The 21,445-nt window shown below is 41.4% G+C and overlaps 1 protein-coding gene across 2 annotated transcripts in view; it reads right to left on the reverse strand.

Annotated features, from left to right (window-relative positions):
• Window positions 1–1,387: 1,387 nt before the first annotated feature.
• Window positions 1,388–21,445, reverse strand: part of KIAA1549L (KIAA1549 like) — a 216,674-nt gene continuing 196,616 nt past the window's right edge. For both annotated transcript variants that reach the window (XM_089675874.1, XM_089675873.1), the window contains 3 exons: window positions 21,070–21,134; window positions 12,550–12,698; window positions 1,388–7,953 (listed from right to left, as the gene is read on the reverse strand). In XM_089675874.1, the coding sequence (XP_089532000.1) occupies window positions 7,672–7,953; window positions 12,550–12,698; window positions 21,070–21,134 (496 nt within the window). In that variant the 3' untranslated portion in view covers window positions 1,388–7,671. The remainder of the gene's footprint in view (window positions 7,954–12,549; window positions 12,699–21,069; window positions 21,135–21,445) is intronic.

Below are 21,445 nucleotides of genomic sequence, written 5' to 3' on the forward strand. Positions count from 1 at the left end.
TATTTTTTTATTGGATATGTTTTATAGCAAACAGTAAAAAAAAAATTTTTCTCAAAATGTTTGGTCTTTTTTCATTTATAGCACAAAAAAACCCAGTGGTGATCAAATACCACTAAAAGAAAGCTCTATTTCTGTGAACAAAATAATATCAATTTCATTTGTGCACTGTGTTGCATGACCACGCAACTGTCAGTTAAAATAGCGCAGTGCCGTATAGCAAAAAATGGCCTGGTTATGAGGGGGGGGGTAAATCTTCCGGAGGGCCAGTGGTTAAATCTATTTTATCGATACAATAAATTTACCACAAAGGTAATGTGTAAGGCTGGTGTGCCACAAATCTGGCCTTTATGGAACAGTGGCAAGAAAAAAGCCATTGTTGAAAGATAGCCATAAGAAGTCCCATTTGCAGTTTATGAGAAGCCATGTGGGGGTCACAGCAAACATCTGGAAGAAGGTGTTCTGGTCAGATGAGACCAAAATTGAAATTTTTGGCCTAAAAACAAAATGCTAGGTGTTGCGGAAAATTAACACTGCACCTCACCCTGAACACACCATCCCCACCGTGAAACATGGTGGTGGCAGCATCATAATGTGGGGATGCTTTTCTTCAGCAGGGACAGGGAAGCTGGTCAGAGTTGATGGGAAGACAGATGGAGCCAAATACAGGGCAATCTTAGAAGAAAACCTGTTGGAGTCTGCAAAAGACTTGAGACTGGGGAGGAGGTTCACCTTCCAGCAGGACAACATCCCTAAACATACAGCCAGAGCTACAATGGAATAGTTTAGATCAAAACATATTCACGTGTTAGAATGGCCCAGTCAAAGTCCAGAGCTAAATCCAATTGAGAAACTGTGGCAAGACTTGAACATTGTTGTTCACAGACGCTCTCCATCCAATCTCACAGAGCTTGAGCAATTTTGCAAAGAAGAATGGGCAAAAATGTCTTCTCTAGATGTGCAAAGCTGGTAGAGACATCCCCAAAAAAAAAAACTTGCAGCTGTAATTGCAGCAAAAGGTGGATCTACAAAGTATTCACCCAGGGGGGCTGAGTACAAATGCACCCCACACTTTTCTGATATTTATTTGTAAAAAATTTTGAAATCCATTTATCATTTTCTTTCCACTTCACAGTTATGTGCCACTTTGTGTTGGTCCATCACATAAAATCGCAATAAAATACATTTACATTTTTGGTTGTAACATGACAAAATGTGGAAAATGTCAAGGGGTATGATTTATGAATACTTTTTCAAGGCGCTGTACATGTGAACCAAGGCTAAGAGAGAAGGTACTCTATCCAAAACTTGAATGGAGTTACACTTTATTAAAACATAAAAGGTTCCTGCTTAAGTCAGTTATAGATTTTCAAAATGAGCACACTACTGCTTAAAATAGGTAACGTTATGAATTTAATAAATGTAATGATAAGGTCATTATTACAGGCATGTAAGCAACAGTAGCATATGTCACTGGAGAAACATAACATCAATAATAATCGCATTTTGCAGTTGTAGATAATGTCAATGCAGCTAATACGGAACATGATCCTCATATACAGTGCAGTTTTTTTTTATCTGATTGGTTAACTTCAAAGCAATTACATTGGTATCAATAGATGTAAACACTTTGCCCTGAACATTCGCCAGTTCGAGTTAGTCATAGGATCATTCAAGCTTAGCCATTTGCATATATCTGTGATATATGTACAATATATATATTTACAAAGATTACAAAAATACATTTCATATATATATATATTTATATATAACTGTACATATATGTGACTTTGTACAAGACCAAGTAAATGTCATAATCACACAATTACATGAAAAGCTAAACCAAAAAAAATGTAAAAAAGGAACATATAAAAATACATGTAAAAATGAAGACAATATTTAAAAGTAAGAGAAAAATATAAATATTTAGGTCCAAACTATGGAGGTTTTCTGCATCGTGAGTTTTGTTAGCAAAAATTACTCACAATTACCCACAAATTTCCAGACTGCGCAAACATGACTTCCATAGCTGTCTATATACGATTGCATATTCCTGCCACTGCTCACCATTACATTCGGATGATCTCAGATTGCTCAGACTGTGGCGAGCAATTGCAGTCACATGTGATTTTCTAGTAACCCCTACCAAACTTAGTGAATGCTGGCGGAATGCCGGCCCTTATATCTCATTTATTGGCTATGATAAGAGAGCGCCAATCACAAAATAGTGGGAAAGGAGTTGAGTTAACTATACCACAGAAGCAGCTGTCAAGGGATTAATTGCACCTGCTTCAAGAAACACTTTGGCTGTAAGCAGGAATTTTGCAGCTGGGATGATCCATCAGTCAATGGGAAAGGTTTGCAATAATGCCATAGAAATTTGATAATATTTTCAGGTAGCTGAAAGCCTGATATGGTGTATAAATATGCTTAGGTGTGAAAAATAAAATATGAAGAGAGGTGCAAGCAAATGTATTATGGTAAAAGTGTTACCATGCTGTTAACATGCTGATATATTGTATTCACAGATCATTTCAATGGGATGAAAGCAGGATGGTAGTCTTTGTAATGTCTTTAAGATGCACAAATCAAATCAAATATTGGCTTATTGTAAGTACACTTCTCAGTGTGGGTCAATTTGCAGGTCTAGGTAACATTTGTCATTTTATATGCACACAAAGCCATATTTTTCTATATAATGTTTTGCCTTTGTAATCATCTTAGCATACTGCAAGTCTACCCGACAGGGTCTGTCTAATATAAAACAACAGGTTTTCTGTAGTCTCTGATGATATAACACACCATGACCATGAATGTTATGAAAGATCTAGGCTGCTTAGAATTTAACATGCATGAACAATTAAAGTTTTTTTTATAAATTAAATTGTGTTTGGCAATAGTGGCCCATGTCTTGCTGATTCACATGACGATGGTAGATGTATTTTAATGAGTTTACCCTCTTATGCATATGTACAGTGGGAAAGAGGGTGGGCTTTAATGCCCATACGTTGCATATATGTGACCATTGAGGTATCTGGGATGAGAGCATGTTCCCAGCACAGTGGCCGAGATCGCATCTACAGCTTTTGCTCTTTAGTAATGATCAGGAGCCGGGGGTATTGGCTCCTGATCATGTAATCATTGTGACAGCCAATTACAGTGATCATCTGGGTGTAAAGATCCTGTTAAATGAATGTTGAGGTATGGCAGGAAGGGGAAAGAGAACCTGCTGTTTAACATCTCTTGCTTTGGTAATAGAACTAAATATCTAGTACTTCCAGAAACAGGGTTGCAAGTGACCTTTATTTCCACAATACAGAACTGTGTGGCTGACAGGTCAATTACTAGCCTCCAGTGCTGTCACATGAGGGTGGGTGAAAGTCCATAGCCCCGTCCAGACAGAGCAACTAAGACTAATGGATTGGTGAAGGAGAAAAGAGAAGGTAAGTATAAGCGTCTTGGGAAAGAACCTTAAAGGGTACAGACAAAACGTTTTGTTTTGTTTTAGACAAAAAAGAGATATGTTAAAACCTCTATTGTTTTTTTTTATTATTATACTGTCTTTGTCCATGGGGAAGATTTTTCTTAACTTCCTGTCTAGGAGAAGTGAGAAGAAATATCTACAAAGTGAAGGGAAAACTTCTCTTAGACAACTGTCACCAGATGTCCCCATTGGGATATTTACCCTCATCTCCTGTTCTATAAAAATTTAGATTTTCCTTCACTTTTCACGCGGGCAGACTCCACCAATGGATCTGCCTGCTCAGCAGGGGATCTGTCCGCTGATCCTGGTAGAGCAGGCGGATGACAGGTCCACAGACCGCTTTCCTCTATGGGATGTAAATTGGCCGCCTGGCCGTTTACATCTGACTGTCATCTGCCCCGCTAAACGGATGGGGAACAGATCCCTATCGGTCTGGTTTTAGCAGATGAGAATGGATGCGGGCAGGTGCAATCAGACACATGCCCATTTACATCCGCCACTCTGTAGAGGGCAATGGATGGTCTATTCGGATCCGCCTGAAAAACTGATAGGTGTACCCAATTGGTCCGCCTGTGTGAAAGGGATCTTACTGATAACAGCCACCAGGATACATAAAAAGAGTGGATCTGCAGAGCAGGAACACGACAATAAAAATCTGGCCGCAAGAACCAGCCACTGACAGATGCTGGGCAAACCCACATCATTGTCAAAACATCCATCAATAAAATTTAGTTGATTCCCCATGCATTGTTTGTTGTTTCACTCTCTTAGGCCCCGATGAAGGGGGCAGAGCTGCCATCCCCAAAACATGTTAGCTAGGTAACTAATCTTTTATTAGAATAAAGTAGCATCTGAACTTAAATACCAAAGTGTGGCACTTCAATTCTAGATCCACTCATCTCTTATCACAAGCCAAGGTGATGGTGGAATTTTCTTAATATGTAGAAGCTGCCACCCAATATTCAGATAGTCTACAATTACATCACCACCACACTATTGGATAATATGGACAATACAAAAGAGATTTTTTGAAAACTTGTGATTATAGTGGTATTAGTCCATTTTCCAGACATTTCCTTACCTTTTCCTACTCAATATGAACATTAAGAAAAAAAAGTTTTGGCTATACGTGAACATGTTGCTTTGACCTGCATGGTCTCACTGTATTTTTTTTGTGATATGGGCAAGGTTTCTTTAAGCTTTTGTTAGCTGCTGTCAATTGCCTGGTGGGTTTTGTTGTTTTAAACCTGCTAACTACAACATGTGCTAGCGGTAGAGAAACCTGTCTTGTAAGTGCATTTTGGCACTCGAAAATTAGTAATTTTTTTAAGACCACTACAAAACTTTGATACCAGAGACATGTTCCATTTGAATGTGATAAAATATATTTTGGTAGCACTGTACAGAACTCACTTAGTTACAGTATATGAGTATGCCCTCACTATAGATGGTCAAACTGGTCATCCATATGGCCCAGGATATCAGGTTCCAATGTATAGAATGTATCCAGAATAATGAAATGCTGCTTTTCCATGAGAAAGATATCAATAAAAGTACGCACTGTATTTACATCTTAAATTAAAACACAAAGTGGATTACATAATAGCGCTCTATCTCCGAACATTCCTATGTTGAAAAAAGAGACTTTTTATTAGTTTTCTCTTCCAGTTAGACTAAGAATTACCCCTTTCGCTCTCTATTTCTGGCTTAGTATTATTTCTTACTAAAGAATAGCGCACTTAGGCAGACAGAGACTTGATTGTATGGATGACTAGAGATCGGGTTCTAAGCCAAATGTACTCAACGTTCTCAGTTTACCAGCTTCAGCGCAGCTCCAGTCTAAAAACAAACCCTTTCAATATTGAGTGGATGGGAAGCTTATTCAAGTAATCTTTTCTCTCTGGGCTATGACATTCTGCAGCACCAAATTTATTTTAAGGAATTTCTACATTATGGTTCATCTTTAATATTTAGGATGTGGAAGAGTTTACGACCGATTTTTACTTCACATTACGTTGTCAATGGCACATCAGTCTTTTTTAAAATGGGCCCCTCCCCATTCACAAATCGCCTATTAGAAGGAACAAAATGTACACATAAGAAGAACGAAGTAAAGGTTTTGTTTATTTCCCGCCGCCACACACCATCTTCTGCCCACGACACCAAGACAAGGATGACGTCACACTCCTGCAGGCTAGATAATGGGGAATACAGAACAGCCAGTATCGTGGGTGAAAACACTTTTGCAATGGTCTTCTCATGGTATTTCTCCTGCTTTGCTGCCCTAGGAATCTTGCTGGAAGGACAGTGGCAGCACACCCAGCAATGCAGAAGACAAGGGTATGGCTGGCTATAGATGGTAGATGGATAGCTTTTGTTCAATCAGCCAGCAGGCTGATTGAAAAAACTGTATGGATTCCCCCATCCAAAGAAGCAAGGTGGATAGAGGAATCCTCCCTGCTGTGCTCCTGTATTTTGACAATGAGGACACCTCTGAATAGCTGCAGCACTGATAAAACAAACATTTTTCAACAAGCCTGTTCATCAGTCATCAAATAAATCATTCGATCAACTTCTTACAAACGGCCATAGATGTATTGAAATTCAGTTGGTCCCTACTAAGCCGGCTGAATTTTGATCCATCTATGGCCACACAAGTGGATATGCAAGTGTAAATTAATCTTTAAGCGCATCTTCAGCCTTAAAACAATCATCTCTCTTTTCCACCCCTCCACTACACAAATACCACCTTTTTTTGTTTACATATCTTGTTTTTTTAAAGAAAAGTCTTCCAGCTGATTCCCTCCCCCATGCATGTCACTCGCCTATGCAAATGATATGCACTGTTCTCCCTGTGCCTTCTGGGATATGCATGTCACATTACCCAGGAGGTATATTCCTTCATTCAGTAAAGGATGAGGGGGGAGCCTAGGGAGGAATCATTGGGAGGCCTCCTGACTAAAACCCGGAAGAGCCAGCACCCTTCCGCTGACATGACACAAAAATGGTGGCACATGACCAAGTGGTGGCAGAAAAGGATCTCAGCAGGTCAACGCTGGAGCCACTGGGTGGGGGAGTATCTGAAATGTGCAGAACCCCCTCCCAGTAAACAGGGGTTTTAAAAAAATAAATTGGGGTGAAGATGAAAAAATTCACTTGAAGGTGACACACTGTCGTCATCAGCAGAACATTTTTATGTTGGATCACATAGGGAAACACAGGTCAATTTTTGCCATCTATGTCCCATTTGAGAGATTGCCTTCTGACTTGCAGACACAAAGTGAAGTGAGAAGAAATCTCTTCAAAGTGAGGGAAGAGATCTCTTAGAAAATTGTCTCCTAGAACAAGCATTCTCTTTGGAAGCTTACCTTCTATTCCTTTTCTGGTGACACCTTAAAATTTTGGATGTTCCCTGAATTTCAGTTCCAGTGACAGTGGTCACCAGGACAAACAGAGAGGGGATTGTCCTCAGTGGAACACAACTGCTTCCTGTCTACATGCTGTCTAATGTGTATTGAAACACATTGGACTTGTAGTCTCCATTGGAACCATGTGTGACAGGATGACAATGCAGGAGCACAACTGAGAGACAGAAACAGAGTACTGTTCCTCTTTAAAAGGAAGTGTCCAAATAAGAACATTCATGGCAGGATCACCAGGTATTTTATTATGCGGATTTAAAAATATTGAAAATAACTTTATAAATAATATTAACATGGTAAAGTTTATATGAGATTTTAACGAGTGGGTTTACATATACTTTAACATTCATATCATATGGTTGTGTTAAAAAAAATATTTTTTGTTGTTTTGGACCCCAAAACAATCATAAAGGGAGCCCTGGAAAAATGGCACACTGACATTTGGAGCCAACAAAAGCATTGAGCATCCCTGTAGGATATTAGATATTATTATTATTTAACGATGTATCTGAATTACCACCCATTGGTTATCAATGCTTTTGCTTTTTATACACAAAAAATGTAATTAATCAATCAATTTAGTAAAAAAAAAAAAACAACTGCCTTTATATTTTAAATATATAAATAAAAACAACGGCATATCAGTAGCAGGTCACTTTTTGTCTTTTATACATAAAAATAGCATATAATCCCCATGTGAGTCCAGATTTCTTTAGGCACTGTTACCATCGCTCAGCAACAAAGGACATGGCGCATCAATGGTTCCCGTCACACCTGGAACTCAAACATATCCGTCTGTTTTTTTGCCAGTTTGGCAACTTCTTCTCTTATGGCTTTTACCAAAGCAGCTGTAGATAAATTGGTGATCGAGGCGTCCGGAGTGTCGGTATCGGCCAGACTTTGCTGAGAAGCTCCAATTGATGCTCCAGCAGCATGGTCCAAGCTCGTGTGTAGGTTAGCAGGTTGACCAAACTGCCTAGGGAGACGGGAAGGAGAGTTCTGAGGGTATCTTGACCTCGGATAAGCCTCAATATAACCAGGGAGGGGAACCTGGGAGTGACAAATAACAGTACATGTAATTAGAAATTCAGTTTCTGAGGGTGAATTAAATTGTAACTATGGACAAAAGCAAAATGACAGATATAAAGCAGTCTAGAAATACCGCTACCTGTGCTTTTTTTCTGAGTCCTCTGTAGGATAATATTATTACCTGTTGATCCAGACGGTTGTTCCACTGATTTTTCTTTCCTTGTAATACGGTGACAACAATGTTCATTCTACAGTAAAATCACTGCAGTTTTCATCCTATATAAAGGGTAGTCTTAGGGATCTACTTATAAGGATTTTCCTATTTGAATGCCTCAGAATTTGCTCATCCATTGCAAATAATCCCTGTAATATCTCTAATATCTGTATTTCTATGATCATCAGCTCAATCTAGAGGCCATAATGCGGTATTTTCCTGTTTGTGGCATTTCAGGAAAATATAACATTATGGTCACAAAATGGAGCTAATGATTATAGGAAATACAACACATTACAGGGATTATATATGAAAGCTGTATGAATGCTGAGGCCTTCACACAGCAATTTTGTTCATAAATGGACACCTTAGTCTTCTAGATATCCATTAAGAAAGTAAACATAAAACAAAAAAAGTATAACTTCCAAGGAACACTATCATCATTTAAACATTACAAAGAATATAACAGAATATGCAAAAAGAAAATAAAGGCCCGCAAAAACTGAAAATGAATGAAAGATTGCAAAAGATAGCAGGACCAACCCCAAAAAATTCTCGAAATATATTAATAGTAAAGAGGTCCAGTCCAAGCATGTAGGCCCTTTACAAAATCGTCTAGAGTGGGTGACTGGGGACAAAGAGAAGGCAAATTTATTAAATACCTTCTGCAGCTGTCTATACAAAGGAGCATGTGGAGCTCTTGTCCATAATGGGCATGGTATTGACACAGCTCCAGATGATCCACACTGGCTCACAATTGATATGATCTAAAAATATTTAGACAGAATAAAGGTGAATAAAGCACCTGAACCGGATGGCATACACCCACGGGTCCCTAAAGAATTGAGCTCTGTCATTTCAAAGCCATTTTTTCTAACTTTTTGGGACTCTTTAATGACTGGCATACTACCATTGGATTCACGTTAGGTCAATGTGGTGCCAATATTTAAAAAGGGGTCAAAATCTTTACTAAGTAATTATAGACCTGTTAGTTTAACTTCTATAATTGGGAAGATACTGGAGAGTTTAATAAAAGACCACATAGTTCTTGCTGGAAAAAAATATTTTAGGCAACGGGCAGCATGGATTCATGAAAGACAGAAGTTGTCAAACAAATCTGATTTCTTTTTATGAGGAGGTGAGCAGAACCTTGGACAGAGGGGTGGTGGTGGACGTGGTATACTTGAACAGAGGGGTGACGGTGGACGTGGTATACTTAGATTTTGCAAAAGGATTTCACACAGTTCCCCACACACGGCTAATGTGTAAGGTAAAGTCTACAGGCTTGGAAAAATCCGTATGTAAATGGATAGAAAACTGGCTAAAAGATCGTATTCAGAGAGCAGTGTTTAATGATTCATACTCTAAATGGTCTAGGGTCATCAGTGGTGTACCCCAGGGTTCAGTGTTGGGACCCTTACTTTTTAATATGCTTATAAACTATATAGGGTCTGGGATTAAAAATCCCATTTCAGTCTTTGCAGATGACACCAAGCTGTGTAGTGGAATAACGTCCTTACAGGATGTCTCCAATTTACAAGCCGACCTCAATGCACTGTTTAATTGGGCAACTATGTGGCAAATGAGGTTTAATGTTGATAAATGTAAGATTCTGCACTTGGGAGCTAAGAATATTCATGCATCATGCATACTAGGGGGCAGGGGCAGACTGACCATTCCCGGGGTCAGTAGGGGGCCCCATGAATGCCCCTGGTACCTTTTCTAGGCTTTTTTGGGTGTGCTTTGAGTGTGAGCAAGGACACATGGGCCTCATGATCCCCTATTGCCCAGGGGCCCCATGAGTTGTCAGTCCACCCCTGCTAGGGGGAGTACAACTGGGGGAATCAATGGTGGAGAAGGATCTGGGAGTTCTGGTAGATCACAAGCTTAATAATGGAATGCAATGCCAAGCTGCGGTTTCTAAAGCGAGCAAAATCCTCTCTTGTATTAAAAGAGGTATAGACACCAGAGAGAGAGATATCATATTACCCCGGTACAAATCATTAGTAAGACCTCATCTGGAATATGCAGTTCAATTGTGGGCACCAATTCACAAAAAGAACATTGGGGAACTGGAGAAAGTACAGAGAAGGGCAACCAAACTGATAAGAGGCATGAAGGAGATCAGCTATGAGGAAAGATTAGAGGGACTGAATTTATTCTCTCTTGAGAAGAGGAGATTAAGGGGGGATATGATCAACATATATAATACATAAGGGGGGATATGATCTCCATGTATAATACATAAGGGGGGATATGATCTCCATGTATAATACATAAGGGGGGATATGATCTCCATGTATAATACATAAGGGGGGATATGATCACCATGTATAATACATAAGAGGGGATATGATCTCCATGTATAAATACATCAGTGGTTCATATAGTGAAGTCGGTGTAGAGTTATTCACCCTGAGGTCATCAGAGAGGACAAGGGGGCACTCTTTACATCTGGAGGAAAAGAAATTTAATCTCCAAACACGGAAAGTTTTTTTCACAGTGAGAGCTGTGAAAATGTGGAATAGACTCCCTCAAAAGTTGGTTCTGGCCAGCTCAGTGGATTGCTTTAAAAAGGCCTGGATTATTTCTTGGATACACAGAATATAACTGGATACTAACATTTATAGGTAAAGTTGATCCAAACGGCCTTCCATATTATCCTATGTGTACAAGCACACATAGATATTTAGAAGCTTTTAGTAGAAAAAGCTTATACCAGCAGGAAAAAAATGGCCAGTGCATCTAGGAGAAGCAGCATTTTTTGGCAGAAAAAACACTGACAGCTCCTAAACTCTGCTAAAGTCTCCTAAACTCTGACAGGGTCCAGCATTTAGTTTTTTTCTTCACTGGTTGTTAAGGGGAAGGCTGGGAAGCCAGCCGCCGCATCTTTAACAATGGATGAGTCATCAGCTGTCAATGGGATTGATGACTCATCCGTTGTTAAGGATGCGGCGGCCAGCTTCAAGGCCCTCTCCTTAACAACGGCCAACCTTGTTAACGCTGAAGCTGCTAAACGTAGCTTACACACTATGCTAAACACTGCTAAACCCCAGCAAAAAGCACTAAAACATTAGTTTTTTTTATTCAGCATTTCTAAAACAGTTTTTAGCTTTTCTAGTGTGCATGAGACCTAATAGTAGAAAGAAAAAAAAAGATTTTGCTGTGCTATACTCACCTTTAAAGTGGAAGTTTACCCTACAATTACCCTATGAATAATAAACAGCCATACAGTATAACGGACATTAATAAATGCATAACGCCAGCAATAACTCCATGCTTTTATACTCCCTATGATATACCCCTTTCAGGCCCCCTAAATGCCCCTTTTACTCACCTAAATCCATGATAACAAGACATTCCAGCCTTGAGTACTCTTTTTTTTGGTGTCAACATTGGACACTTCCTACTGGCCATCCAATGGTTGGTGCTTCTCAGGATTGAGGGAGCAGTGCCGCCAACAAAAGGGAACCATCATCAGGGACAGCCAGCGCAGGCACATCTACATCAAAAGATTACAGTTCCCGTGTATCCAGAAACAATGCCAGTGCCAGTGAGAGGCATGGAGGGAAGACTTACACCCTGGGCACATCAAACCCGACTTTGAAATTGTGCGACTTACAGTGAAATTGTATGATTTCAAAGTCGGGTTAACTGCTGATTTCAGGTGCGATTTGCAAGACATCTGACACAGATGTCTATGTAAATCGCACCAAAAGTAGTGCATGTGCTACTTTGGAAATCGGTGCGGCTTCGACCAAGTCAGAACCACACCGATATGACCGCTGTCATTGCGGACACTAGGGTGCAACTTGGCATGTGATTTGCAAATCACATGCCAATTAGCATTCAGTGTGACCGGGGTATTAGGTAAGTAAACCACTACTTCACAAAATATGTAAACAAACCTTGGAAGGTTGTTATGTTTTGCCCAGAGATAGGTTTTAACAAGTACTGAAGTCAAAGCATGACTATTAGGCAACTAGCATTTTCGGGAGGACATCAGCAATGGTGGCCTCCATGTTTCTTTCAGCAGAAGCCCCTTTTTAAAAAATCAGCTAAGCCAATTCCACCAGGTCGTACCCTTCCAAATCATAATACCTCTGGTAGTTAAAGGCTGTTTTTGACCCTATTACTCCGGAAGGGCTGCCAGGAACTTATTAAACTTTTATGCTCAATGTTGCATCACTTGTGGTTTTGTAATGCACACTTTTTGGAGCCTGGTTCAGATTCACATTGACTTTTTTGAGATTTCCAGTTACAATTCTTCAGAAGTTTACGAAAACCACAACTGATTGAACTTTTAAGAAGATCTCTGAGATATTAAGCTGTACATCCACAAATGCATCTGTGTCCTGATTTTTAGTACATGTAATATTCTTTAGTTTTGGTAGCAAGCTTACCGAGTCTGCCCATTGTCCTGGCAAATCATTTTCTCCCGAGTATGACATCCAGGCGTGGTTTCGGTAGGCAGCTGGTGGCTGTGGAATGTAATAGCCAGTATATCCTGCACGATTCCCTGGGATGGCAAACACACCAGGAACTGTATTACCTGACAAGGTAAAGCAGTCATTGAAGAAGATGGAAAATGTTTCATGTTTGTTTTGTAGAAAAATGTTTCATGCTTGTTTTGTAGAAAATACATTGACACAAGACATGCATATTTTTGGAAAAACTTTGAAAATGCCTACTCTATTGTTCATCGTACACATTATGATCTGACTGTACAATTCTCTTTGACAAAACTATGTAAAATAAGACCTTACCTAAACTATCCAAGCCATTATCTAATTATCTAAATCAGTGTTTCTCAACCTTTTTTCAGTCAAGGCACCTTATAAAATTATGGACAATTTCAAGGCACCCTCTAAAATTATGGACAATTTTAAGGCACCCTCTAAAATTATGGACAATCCTGAGACACCCCATTCTAGTATGTAAATAGTTTTATACAATGCAGCAACATTCACACATGTAGGACAGCCAACATCAGAGGTCATGAGGCCTTGCAAGACTCCCAGAGGCCATAGTTTGGAGACCCCTGTTCTAAGACTAATACCCTTTTGCACACTGGTACTGACTAGTATTCTAGTGTTTCTCTTCTTCCTCAGTTTTTCTCTATCACTGAGCTAATGTGACCCCAGTACTGACAGAGAGGGGCAGAGGAGGATCAAACTGATGATGTAATTGGTTGTCAGGACGCCAGTGGCTAGAAGGTCCTAATGGTGCACAATGAAAACCTGTGGCTTTGTGTAACTAAGAGGCAGGCTTGTTCCACCCACTGACTTGTATACAAGTTATGGGCAATTTTTAGACATTTTGCCAAGTAACCCCTGGTTAGAAAAAAGTAAAAAAAAAAGTATTTTATCTGTTCAAAACTCTTTATAAAGTACACTTTAAAGGCATAAATACTGTACAGAGACATTATTAAAAATTTCCGGAATGGCTCCAAAATCCTCCACAATCAACGCCACGTGCTACCCACAGACTACAGCATGCACAGGGCCAGCGCTATAAACCTCCCAGGCGCAATTCATCCTGGGGAAACTTGCTTCATACTGCGAAAAAAATTTGTAAATGCACTGAAAACCAATTAATCCATTCCGGAGGTCAGAAAAAAGTAAAAAAAGTCTTATCTGTTCAAAACTCCTTATAAAGTGCACTTTAAAGGCACGGGGCCGGTGCTATAAACCTCCCAGGCACAATGCATCCTGGGGAAATTTGCTTCGTATTGTGAAAAAAATTTGTAAATGTAGTGAAAACCAATGAATCCGTTCCAGAGGTCAAAAAAAGTAAAATAAAAGTCTTATCTGTTCAAAACTCTTTATAAAGTGCACTTTAAAGGCACGGGGCCGGCTCTATAAACCTCCCAGGTTGCATCCTGGGGAAACTTGCTTCGTATTGTGAAAAAAATGAGTAAACCGAGCCATTATTTTCAATGGATTTTCATTCGTAAACCGAAAATGACATTTAACGAGGCATTCGTAAACCGAGGTACGCCTGTATACAGGGATATGGGAAGTGGTAGAGGCATAAATACACACATCCACACAGGTTGAACTGGATGGACCAATGTCTTTATTCAACTTTACCAGTTATGTAACTATGTAATTAGTAACCAATCACACAAGCACTTGCAGTACCTAATTGTTGGTAGATTTAAAGAGATTTTAAAGTCATATTATATTGTCTATGGTGAGCTTAGGATCCTAAAGAAACTAGAAACTATTAACTCTTTATCTTACAATTTGGTCTAGATAGCACATTCTGCAAAGGTCGGTATAAATCCAAACATATTTGGGCCCACTCCAATGTAAGTTGTAAAGATTTGGTTTGTATATTTTTTATTTTCCTGTTAGCCAATGCTAAAACATACAATTTATTTCAGGTACTTATATAGTGCCGTCAATTTACGCAGTGCTTTTACATATATATTGTACATTCATATCAGTCCCTAACCCTCAAGGGGTGTACAATCTAAGGACCCTAACTTACATTTATACATACATATACTAGGGCCCAGGGGCGGACTGACAACTCATGGGGCCCCCGGGCAATAGGGGATCATGGGGCCCCTGTATCCTTGCCCAAACTCAAAAAGCCTATGAAAAAGGTACCAGGGGCATCTCATGGGGCCCCCTACTGACTCCGGGCCCTCGGGCAGTGCCCGAGTTTCCAAATGGTCAGTTTGCCCCTGCTAGGGCCAACTGAGACAGGATCCAATTAACCTACCAGCATGTCTTTGGAGTGTGGGAGGAAACACACGCAGGCTCAGGGAGAACATGCAAACTCCAGGCAAGTGGCGCAGTGGTTGGGGTTCGACCCAGCAGCCCTAGTACTGCCAGGCGGACGTGCTAACCATTTAGCCACTGTGCTGCCCACAATTAAAAACACATTTTATTTTAGTCAGGTAAATAACAAAAACAGCATAAAGATATGTTGTATCTTAATTTCCAACCAGCATAGGAGCTCTAGGCCCCTTTCCAAATGGCTACCAATTAATAGCTGCTCTTTTATAAAGCCTGCTGTTTACAAAGCTCAATAGTTTAAGCTCAAACGTAGACACACTCACAACTAAAGGAGTGGAAGACACACTCACAACTAAAGGAGTAAAGCATGTTCATTTTGCAATGTGAATTTTCACTTAGCTTAGTGAATGGGATAAAGCTAAGTAAAAAAAATACCCAATTGTGCAAAAAATGTGATTGGATGATTTGAGTCAGTACGGCTTTACCTCATTACAACATGCGCTACTCCTTTCGTAAATTAGCCCTGATGTTTAGAAGAGTGACTTAGCCCACTACCCCGTCTGCCTGCTTTGTTTGAACATGCCTAAGATGTTTCAGTTAGAGAAAGGGTGTTTGAAAGCACTCAGCATTATCCACGGTTAAAACAAAACATAAAAATAACATCATCTAAAAACTTCTATATGAAAATTCACACCAAACCATGATAGTGTCCTTTTAAACTTTTCTGCTAAACCAGTAAACAGATATCCTTTTGCTTTATTTGTTATTACATTTTGTTTGGTTTTTTTCTGTAATTCTCATTTTCTTTATGTAGTTCTTGAAAAATCCAACAGCTTTGATTCAGCTAAGCCAGTCTGGCCTTGTTGCCTGCCAAGCATACACAGAAAACAACTTGATGTACCAATGTGCAAGACCCACGTTTCAGCCTGGCAGATAATTCCTCTAATTGATTAGTCTTTTTTGTTACAGACAGTTCAGTGGCTCTTTGTTTATGTACAAACAGCGCAGATCAGCATATGGGTCACCCAGGAATTATCTCTTATAGGTTACCATTATCATCTGTTGCAAATAGTAGCTCAGCTAATGAGCAGTTATCTCTTAGGGAAGACTAACAGAGCAGACGGTGTTGATCCCTCTTCGGTAGGGGATTTGGACATGGTATAAACATAAAAAATAAATACTAAGAATGTCTTAGTGGATGGCTCTTGCCATCATAAGCAATGTGGGTAGAGGTCACAGATGTCATTCTTTGGATATGTGTAGTTAATATAATTGCCTTTTCAAGGTGATTTCCAACTCAGGTTAGTTGAGAGTGAATAAACCAATAATTTACCTCTGGCAGTTATAGGTACATGGTGGTGGACCAAGTCACCCTCTGATTTCCTAATTTATATATAATCTGCATTGCAGGTCTCACTCCTGCTGGTAAATTCTTTAAAATGCACGCACAGCATATTCTAAATTTAAAGGAGAAATGTGGGATTGGATAAAAAAAACAAACTAACATACTCACCTAGGTGGATGCAGCATTGGTCTGATGCTGCATCTGTCCCCTACTGCTTTCAGTAATTTATTTTGAAAAGGTTTATGTTTCAGAAGATACAATTGCAACCGCTGTAGCATAGCCGGATCTAGGGGGGTGCTGGGGTGCGCTGTGCCCCCCCAGATTTCAATTATGCCCCCCCAAGCCAGGTGCGCCCCCCCCCATGATTAATGTGCCTATGACCACTGATCCCCCCCCCCATCCCTGCACTCAGGTACAGCCGCAGTGAAATGAAGTATACAGTCCAGACAGGAGAAGTGACAGCAACAGAGAGGAGAGAACAGAGAGGAGGTGCGGGCTTCTCTGTGATCTCCCTCCTCCTGTCATAACAGTGATCCTCCATGCAGAAGGTTACACAGGATCGCTCTTCGATCCGACGGTGCGCGACTTCATTACCCGCCCCCATCTCCTTCAAAGACTGCTCAACTCCTGGAAATGTGGATAGGGGCAGGTAATCAAGCCGTGCACTGTCGGATCTAAGAGCGATCCTGTGTAACCTTCTCTATGGAGGATTGCTGTTATGACAGGAGGAGGGAGATCACAGAGAGCCCACATCTCCTCACTACTTCTGTAGTTCCAACATGCAAGATTGGGGGAAGGGGAGCTTGTGGAGGAGGGGTGGGGAGGCTGTGCTGTGAAGGATAATTGGGAAGGATGTGTTAGAAGGCAGGATTGGGAAGGATTTGTGTTAGGAGGGGGGAATTGAGGGTTGGGAGGATTAGTGCTAGGAGGAGGGAAATTGTGGGAGATTTGTGCTAGAAGGGGAATTTGGGTGGTGGCGGGGACTAGTGCTGGGAAGGGTGAGGATTTGGGGCGGGGGGGATTGTACTAGGAGGGGGGGTGGAGGGGAATTTGTACTCGGTGGGGGGGATTTGTAATAGTAGGGGGCTTTGTATTATGAGGGGCAATTTGGGGGAGTATTTGTACTAGGAGGGGAGATTTGGGGAGAGGAATTACACTAGGCGAGGAGTTTTAGGGGGATTTGTACTGGGGGGGATTGGGCGAGAATATGTACTAGGAGGGGGGAATTTGGGGGGAGAGTTTGATATTTTTTTTGGGCGTGGAAGATTTGTGGGGACTTAGGGGGGATTTGAGGTGGAAGGTGGGATGGGAGGATGATTAGGACTGTGAGGATGGGGAATTGTTGCATTTTTGGTTGGGTAGAATTTGGGTTTGCAGAGGGAATGCTTGCTTAGGGCGTGAGCGTGTTGATTAGTGCTATTTTTTGGGGGGGGGATTGGAAGGTGGGGGCACAGTTTGTCACCTTCAGTGCTGGATGACCTTGTCCCGGTACTGCCCGCACTGCACACAAGGCACTCAGCAGATCTTCTCCTCCCCACATAACATGGCTGAGATCAGATTCCCTAACAGACACAGCATCGATCTGCACAATGTGTAGCTGGCTGCTATGTTGCAGTTCTGACCTGTGAAATTTCCTGATTGGAATGGCAGCTGCAGTAGCCAGCTACACACTGTGTGGAGGGATACTGATCTCAGCTACAGTTGCAAGAAAAAGTATGTGAACCCCTTGGGATTACGTGGAGTTTTGCATGAATTGGGCATAAAATGTGCTCTGAACGTCATCTAAGTCACAACAATAGAAGAACACAGTCTGCTGAACATAATACTACACAAACATTAGATGTTGCCATGGTTTAATTGCACATAACATGTAAACATTCACAGTGCAGGGAGGAAAAAGTATGTGAACCTTTGGACTTAATAACTGGTTGACCCTCCTTTGGCAGCAATAACCTCAACCAAACGTTTCCTGTAGTTGCAGATCAGACCTGCACAACGATCTGGAGTCATTTTGGACCACTCCTCTTCACAAAACTGTTTCAGTGTAGCAATATTCTTGGGATGTCTGGTGTGAATCGCTCTCTTAAGGTCATGCCACAGCATTTCAATGGGGTTGAGGTCAGGACTCTGACTGGGCCACTCCAGAAGGCGTATTGTGTGCTGTTGCAGCCATTGTTTTGTTGAATTACTTGTATGCTTTGGGTCATTGTCCTGTTGCATCACCTATCCTCTGTGGAGCTTCAGTTGGCGGACAGATGGTCGTACGTTTTCCTGCAAAATGTCTTGATAAACTCTGGAATTCATTTTCCCATCAATGACAACAATCCGTCCAGGCCCTGAGGCAGCAAAGCAGCCCCAAACCATGATGCTCCCTCCGCCATGTTTCACAGTGGGGATGAGGTTTTGATGTTGGTGTGCTGCGCCTTTTTTTCTCCACACATAGTGTTGTGTGTTCTTCCCAAACAACTCAATCTTGGTTTCATCTGTCCACAGTATATTTTGCCAGTAGTGCTGTGGAACATCCAGGTGCTCTTTTGCAAACTTCAAACGTGCTGCAATATTCTTTTTGGACAGCAATGGCTTCCTCCGTGGTGTCCTCCCATGTACTCCATTCTTGTTTAATGTTTTCCTTATTGTAGATGTGTCAACAAAAATGTTAGCATGTGCCAGAGATTTCTGTAGGTCTTTAGCTGACACTCTGGGATTCTTCTTTACCTCATGCAGCATTCTGCGCTGTGCTCTTGCAGTCATTTTTACAGGACGACCACGCCTAGGGAGAGTAGCAACAGTGCTAAACTTTCTCTATTTGTAGACAGTCTGTCTTACCGTGGACACATGAACATCAAGGCTTTTGGAGATACTTTTGTAACCCTTTCCAGCTTCATGCAAGTCAACAATTCTTGATCGTAGGTCTTCTGAGAGCTCTTTTCTGCGAGGCATGGTTCACATCAGACAGTGCTTCTTGAAACCAGTAAACCCAAAACAGGTGTGTGTTTTTTAAGGGCAGGACAGCTGTGAGCAACACATCCAATATCATCACACTGATTGGAGTCAAGGTTGGCTCACTCCTGGCTCCAATTAGCTCTGGGAGAAGTCATTAAGCTAGGGCCTCACATACTTTTTCCTCCCTGCACTGTGAATGTTTACATGTTATGTGCAATTAAACCATGGCAACATCTAATGTTTGTGTAGTATTATGTTCAGCAGACTGTGTTCTTCTATTGTTGTGACTTAGATGACGTTCAGAGCACATTTTATGCCCAATTCATGCAAAACTCCACGTAATCCCAAGGGGTTCACATACTTTTTCTTGCAACTGTATGTGCTGTATGGGGAGGAGGAGATCTCTTAAAGCATAGTTCCACTCACAAGCGGAAGCTCCGCTTATTTGCCCCCCCCCAACCATATTTGGCACCTTTTGGGGGGGAGGGGATACCTGACAGGTACCCGCTCCCACTTCCGACTCAGTTCGTTGTAAAGTGAGCCGGAAGTTCGGCCCTCTCCTTCCTCCCACAGTCTCCTGGGAACTTTAACAGGTCCCAGAAGATTGCCGGGCCAATCAGGGGGAGCAACCCGACTCGTGCATGCGCAGTGGGCACCAGGCTGTGAAGCCGCAAGCTGTCACAGCCTGGTGCCCACAGTTGAGATGCTGGTGCAGTAGAGAAGGAGAGAAGGGACGACATGGGTGAGCACATCGCTGGACCCTGGCACAGGTAAGTCAGCAGCTACAGTGCATACCATCAACTCCCCTGGAGCCAGAACATCAAAAAAATGGATTCATGATTGTTTGCAAATTAAAATAGCCCTCCATCCCAGTTTAAAGTTTATAGACTGGTTTTTAAGTTGGAGTTGTCCTTTAAACCCTTATCTGTGTCCCTCCTGGGATTTGTTGATACTTGAATTTAGAGCTCACCCAGAAGGGGCCGCTGAAGGAAGAAAGGTTCTTCTGAATAGTACAGAGGCTGCTCATCACCCAAGCACAGTCCCAAGTACACCAAGGCTCACTCTGAGATGTCTTGTTGAGGTTTATTGCTGAACGCTTCAACAGGAGAGGGGTTTAGGGTCACAGGATACTCCAAAATGATCATTAATCACAGTAGAAGGACAGACTTTTCTCTAATCTTCCCAAGAGCAGCTTTGCTTGGGGTAGCAGGGTATGGTTAGTATGTCGACTGCCCTGCAATAGCTGTCCATAAATCAAACTCTGGCAACCGGTTCCCCTATGGCACTTGCTAAACTATCAGTCTCAGTGAACTCCTTACTCAGTGTCCCAGGAGCTGCCCACCACCCAGCATCCTCAGAGACAATGCTTTTCAGCAAGGGTACTTCTTTGGCAATTCTTTATCAGGCCCTCAGTCCAGCAGCCAAGCAGCAATCTCTTGTTTTTCTGGCTATCTCCCAGGGGGCATCAGCCCCCCCCCCCCCCTTCCGGGAGACTGGAACCCTCCCTGACAAGGAAAGAACAATTCGCTCAGGCCTCCTGTACATTTATCACCTCCCTAGCCACCTTCTGGATGTCCCCTTCCAGGGATTTGCCAGGACATGCTAAATATTCAGCTTTGAATCTCCCTCGCTATGCTCTGGAAGCTTCTTCCAGAGGCAGGGGGAAGCAACTCTCAGCTCTGAAATTAAAAACCTGATCAGACCCAATTGATCAACAACCAATCCACTCACTGCAGTGTAGCCAAAAACTAAATTGACCTAGTAGCATAACAAGGATGGTGCTACAGAATGTATAGTATATACAGCTGAATAATTTCATACAAAATGATGCATTTGGTCCATGGGGATCGACAACCTTGAATCTGCTGGCAACCCCACATACTCACCTGGGCCTTGCTCATTCCCACTGGGCTCTGGCACTCTGTTCTTGTTGGTCATATCTGATGTGGATCTGTTTAAATAATAACAACCATTACTGATATATAGGCTATATTGAAAAAAGTGTTCACTCAAATTAATTTCTATTTTTTTTTTTGCATTAGAAAAAAATATTATATATACAGTATATACATACAGCCTCACCAACTGTTCTGTATTACTCATTACTCATTACAGTACCATTTTTTGGTACAGGCCCTCAGAATGTTTACCAGTCTATAAACACAGAGGACCATCTGTCAGACTGACAGCAGACCCTGTAATATATGGTAGCAGAATGGCTCTTCCAGTGGATTAAGACACTAGTAAGAACCTGATGAAGGT

The sequence above is a fragment of the Staurois parvus genome, unplaced genomic scaffold, assembly GCF_062004578.1.
Source record: "Staurois parvus isolate SC_StPar_1 unplaced genomic scaffold, SC_StPar_1.0 ptg000159l, whole genome shotgun sequence".
NCBI lineage: Eukaryota > Metazoa > Chordata > Amphibia > Anura > Ranidae > Staurois > Staurois parvus.